This window comes from Carlito syrichta, unplaced genomic scaffold (assembly GCF_000164805.1).
Source record: "Carlito syrichta isolate Samal-C Ts95f unplaced genomic scaffold, Tarsius_syrichta-2.0.1 Scaffold305770, whole genome shotgun sequence".
Taxonomy (NCBI): Eukaryota; Metazoa; Chordata; class Mammalia; order Primates; family Tarsiidae; genus Carlito; species Carlito syrichta.
The window spans coordinates 1,012,404-1,017,893 of NW_007249866.1; the positions used below are offsets into that span (position 1 = coordinate 1,012,404).

At 43.8% G+C, this 5,490-nt stretch overlaps 1 protein-coding gene across 2 annotated transcripts in view; it reads right to left on the reverse strand.

Moving 5' to 3' along the window:
- Positions 1-233: 233 nt before the first annotated feature.
- ISL1 (ISL LIM homeobox 1) overlaps positions 234-5,490 on the reverse strand; it is an 11,358-nt gene continuing 6,101 nt past the window's right edge. The window contains exons 4-6 of one of the 2 annotated variants that reach the window (XM_021714781.1): positions 5,208-5,484; positions 3,688-3,855; positions 234-1,499 (exon numbers count right to left, since the gene is read on the reverse strand). In XM_021714781.1, coding sequence (XP_021570456.1) covers positions 1,383-1,499; positions 3,688-3,855; positions 5,208-5,484 — 562 coding nt within the window. In that variant the 3' untranslated portion in view covers positions 234-1,382. Of the gene's footprint in view, positions 1,500-3,687; positions 3,856-5,207 lie in introns of both variants that reach the window. The other variant, XM_008062626.2, reaches the window with a different exon arrangement.

Here is a 5,490-nt window from a genome sequence, read left to right on the forward strand (position 1 = left end):
AGTATCTCATTTTCACAGAACCAGTAACATTATCACAGCTGAGAGCTAAGGGCTTCCAATCAACTTTGATCCAACTATTGAAATCCAAGCTTGCAAACTCGACCTTAACTATTTGCAATACAATATCACACCTACTGTATGTCAGTTTACCCCAATTCACATGCAATCCTTAATTTCAAACATGTTAACGGCTTGCTTGTAAACATATAAAAGAGGGACCCTGGATCATTGTGTTTATTTATTTATCTATGCCAAACGTTTATTAGTGAAATAGTCCTGAAGATATAATTCTACATATGGCGCTTTGATTTCACATAATATTTAAGAAAAAGACAAAACACATAGAATTAGACATATAATTCAAAGACCACGGTACAACCTTTATCTTTTTTTTACTTCAGCAAACAAAAAATAATGTCAAATGACATGAAAAGTGGCAAGTCTTCTGACAATAAATAATAAATTACTTTATAATTTTTGCAATGCAAGAGCAAACAAAAAAAAAAAAAAAGAAGTTTCCTTTTTTCCTTTTTATTTCCAGAGAGAGAAAACAGTCATTTTAACCAATAACTATACACATCTTTGGGGGAAAAGTTCTTGGACAGACACAAGTCAAACACAATCCCGAGACGCTTGTGGCAAAATAGAGGTAACCTTGTTGCAATGCTTTATAAGTTGGTTTTTAAATCTGAATTCAAAAACCTTTAAAGTTGCTTCAGACTTCTTGATAGAGGACGGATCTCAAAAAAAAAAGGGTGGGGAGGGTTGGGCAAAAGTAAAAAAGAAACCAACTACAGGACATGCTAAGAGACCCAGAATTTCAATTAACCCCTTGTTAAAGTCAACTAAAAACATCGCAAACCCACGAACCAACGCAGCTCCACCTTCCTGAAAGGACTCTTTCAGCCAAGAAGGCCAATCTCTCTTCCTGCTCTTGCTGGAGCTCCTGTTTGGCAAGGCAATGACCAATATAGAAACAGCACCATTCAGAGTAGGATGAACTAGAAAAATTCCTATTTCTGCTTTTCTCTAGATGTGCAGTGAAATGAAAATGCTTTTTCTGAGATCCTTGAATATAAATCCTCTACGTTTTAAAAACGTCTTTTCTTTTTTTCAGTACTTCTAAGGTCATTGAATAGCATATATTGGGTTTGGGGTTTTGTTTGTTGTTTGTTTTAATTCTAGTAAAATCCCATGATTGTCTTCACAGTGTTGCTACCATATCACCTTGTCATTAAAACAGACTTCGTGCATTTCATGGAGCATTCATTTCTTGATTCAGTTTTCATTGACTGGGTCGTTAAATACTTTCGTTTCAGAGTTCAACATTATAATTTCCCACTTTCTCCAACAGGGAAAAAAAAATACAGAATGAATGTTCCTCATGCCTCAATGGGACTGGCTACCATGCTGTTAGGTGTATCTGGGAGTTGAGAGGACATCGATGCTACTTCACTGCCAGTAGAATTAGAGCCCGGTCCTCCTTCTGAAAAATTGACCTGCGTAGAAGGTTGAGAAATGAAGAAAGGAGGCTGTAACAGTATTCATTAGAAGATTATAAACTCATCATACTGTGTATGTATGTACAAGTGTTTGTGTAGACAGATATGTAGATATGTGACCATTAAACCAAAAGCATAAGCTTTTCTCCTTGTTGGTACTGCTGCCTCTTGGCCTTCCTTTCTCTTTTTCTCCCTCCCTAAATCAGACTCTTTCTTCCAAGGTAAGATCCATATATTATAAGTCATTGCATTATAAATTCCCAGCTCCTTCTTCGAGCAGTTATAAATGTGGATAAAGATATCCACATTTATAACTGAATTTTCAGAGGCTTAAAGAAAGCTTGTGAGGAGAATAACTTGAGAAGAAATCCTCTCACTTTTCCATTTTCCAAAAGATTTCTGTTTTAACTCAAACTGAATTCCCAACATTATGTTGCATTAAATTATTTAAGAACAAATGTGTTTCCCACTGTAAAATAGCATCACGACTCTACCATGCATGCTCAAAATAAAATTATCCTGCCGGCTACATGTTGCCCTGGGAGTAGGCAAGTTCTCATTCTCTAGGCATCAAAGCCTCTGTTCTCGAGTTGGAAAATCCATAACAGGTTCTGATCCTGTGGAGGAAGATTGAGAAGGGGCTCCTCTGAGGGTTCACAGCATAAGCTTTTCTCCTTGTTGGTACTGCTGCCTCTTGGCCTTCCTTTCTCTTTTTCTCCCTCCCTAAATCAGACTCTTTCTTCCAAGGTAAGATCCATATATTATAAGTCATTGCATTATAAATTCCCAGCTCCTTCTTCGAGCAGTGCTTTTAGGGTTAGAAGAAGGAGCTGGGAATTTATAATGCAATGTTCTCCAACCATGTCCACCTCTGCCTCAGCTTCTCCTCCCCTGCATCTCATCTGACATTAACGTTTAAGAAGGTGCAAACATTTGACTGCCCTGAACCCTCCCCATACATTCCTTCTATGATCCAGGTTTTGCTCAAATAACTCATCAGATTAATGACTTTAAAATAAGTCTCTTTTCCGAGTTTCAGAGTCTACCTTTCTTTCTAGATTATTAAACTTTCCCGCTGTGAGGTTAAAGGATCTCTCAAATTTGCCTAGCCTCTAGACTGGTTCACTTGCCATTTACAGACACAAGCCTAGGGCCAAGCCCTTTTTAACCACTCGCCTCTAGCCAATTACCTAACTGTTGACACTGAGAAAGCAAATGCCCTGTGGGTAAATATGAGGATAAAAAGCTAACCTTAACTAAAGCTTTATTTCCAAAGGAAGAAACAAGTTTTTAGGACAGATCTTCATGTTTCATAGAACAGGATTCTACAGGACTGATTATTCTTTGAGAAAAAAAAAATGTGTACATACACCATATTACAAAGTACATATTTTTAATTTTTTTATTTATCCTGACTCCATAAGGCTTTTGTAGGCAAAAGGGGAACAAACTTGATCTTCTCTGGATGTGTAAAACATGTTAATGCTAAAACAGATAGTACAGCTCATATCCCTTTTGCTATCCATGCCACAGAATATGTGACTACATGACATCTGAACTCATAATCTGAAAATGTCTAAGAAGGCTTGCATTTTAGATTAGGATAGTGTCAGAAGGGGATACAATAGCAAAATTATCAACTATTTGAATAATTAACATCTTTTAATATATTTGAAAACTGTACCCAGACAGGTGCCAGCTGCTTATTGGTAACAACACTGATTATGTATTACAATCACGTTGATTTCGGTCCCTAAATATCCCATTCTCTAGATGTTGAGGAGGGAGTAAACGTAATAATTGCTGACTGAAATGCCAAGGGGATCTCTGAAGTCCCTGACAACTCCAGAAGTCTAAGAGGCATGATTTTGCAACCCTGTACACCTTCCCATGCATGCTACCTAGTCAGACACCTTGAAACTAATCCTCCAAAACAGGCCTGATTGATAGAAAATTCAACCTATGCTGAATTATGCAGTCTCATAAAAAAGACACACAAGAAGCTTGCTTTCCTTGCAATTGCCTCCCTTCTCATCACCACCACACCAAGACTCTTGGTTTCTCCGCAACCATGGAACCAAGAAGGCACCCTCCCCCTCCCTGAATCTTTCAGTGTGTGACCATTAAACCAAAATCCCCTCGCTGTTGGGAATTCAGCCGCCTCAGTCTGAGAGCTGACACTTACCAGTTGCTGAAAAGCAGGCTGATCTATGTCACTCTGCAAGGCAAAGTCGCTCAGTACTTTCCAAGGCGGCTGGTAACTTTGTACTTCCACTGGGTTAGCCTGTAAGCCACCGTCGTGTCTCTCTGGACTGGCAGCCACCATGGGAGTTCCTGTCATCCCCTGGATATTCTGTGAATAGGCCCCCCCCAATCCCAACATGTTAATGAGCAAACTCCCTGCCTCCATTGTCTGCACAGGCTAAGCAAATATACCCTGGTATTATCTTATCTATATAGTGGCCTTTATTGACTCAGTTAATCTGCTGTACCTATGGATATTAGCTAGAGTTCAGTTTTGTTGTATTGTATTTTCTCTTTCTGCTTCTGTGGCCTGGACTAGTAGGTCTGCTTAGCCCTTATTAAACCAAATCCTGCTATACCTTTCTTCCTCCCCTTTACCTTCACATCTTATCCCAACTCCTCCCATCTGCCTTCTCTGGCCACAGCTTCCCAGAGGTAGAAAGCGAAAGCGGAGGCAGGAGGTGGGCTGGGCCTCCCCTCAGCCTCTAGACCGTGGTTGTTTCCTGGGAAGTTTTCAGTAAGCTGCAGATTTTTAGCAAGGAGTTCTCCTCCAGGAGCCAGCCCCCACCCCCAAGCGTGTGGGTCTGGCTGCTATTGCGCTATTATGCACTAACCAACTTAGAAAGTGCCCTGGCCCAGTCTTGGCCAGCCTGCCAAGTTTAATGACAGCAGGTTTTATGGCATTTAAAAATAGAGCCGAAGCAGTAAAAAAGAGGAAGAAAAAAAGAAAAGAAAAGAAACTCTTTCGCTTAACCAGGAGCCTATGGGGTGGGTGCTGCTGTGACCTGTGATAGTTGTGGATCCTAGTATGCGGGCCCAACGCCTCTGTGGAGGTCTGGTCTTGACCTGGAGCAGAAGGTGCCCTCTGTGTGTGTGGTGGGGGGGAGGTCACATTGGGGGACCGTGCCAGCCTGAAAGGGCAGTGGCAGGCTTCACCCAGTGGTGAGGTGTGCCCGGAGGCTGTCGCAGAGTGACCTGTCCACCAAACCACTGGACCCCGAGAGGAACCCAAGGCATTGTCCCTCCTCCATTGGACCTAAACAGGAACCCAAGGCATTGTCCCTCCTCCATTGGACCTAAACAGGAACCCAAGGCGTTGTCCTTCCCTCCTCCGCGATACATGAGGAACTGACTCCCCCGCTGCGGCCTGCTCTGGGAGAGAACAATGGCATTTTTTTGGGGATGCGGGCGAGATTGAAGGGCACGAATCTCTCTGCTCCGCCGCACCAAGAGCCTCTCTAACCTGCCCCACCCTGAGCCACAGTCAGGCGCCAGACGACCTCTCCTTTGGGGCATGGGTGGGAGTGGGGGTCGGAGTGGGGTGGGGGCGAGGAGCCGCCCCTTCCCGGCTCCAATCGCGGAGCAGGATCGAAAACCAGCCGTGCACCAGCCAGACTGGGCACCTGGGACTGACCTAGTCCAGGCCCCTCACGTATCCTGCCCGGCCCCAAGGCCACTCACAGTTTTGTCATTGGGCTGCTGCTGCTGGAGCTGCTTCATCATGATGCTTCGCTTCTTGTCCTTGCACCGCTTGTTTTGAAACCAGACCCGGATCACGCGGGGGCTGAGGCCCGTCATCTCCACCAGTTGCTCCTTCATGAGCGCATCGGGCCGAGGATTGGCGGCGTAGCAGGTCCGCAAGGTGTGCAGCTGCTTCTCGTTCAGCACAGTCCGCACGCGGGTGGTCTTCTCGGGCTGCTTATGGACGTGGGGCCGCAGGGCCGGCTGCCGGGCGGAGATGGGC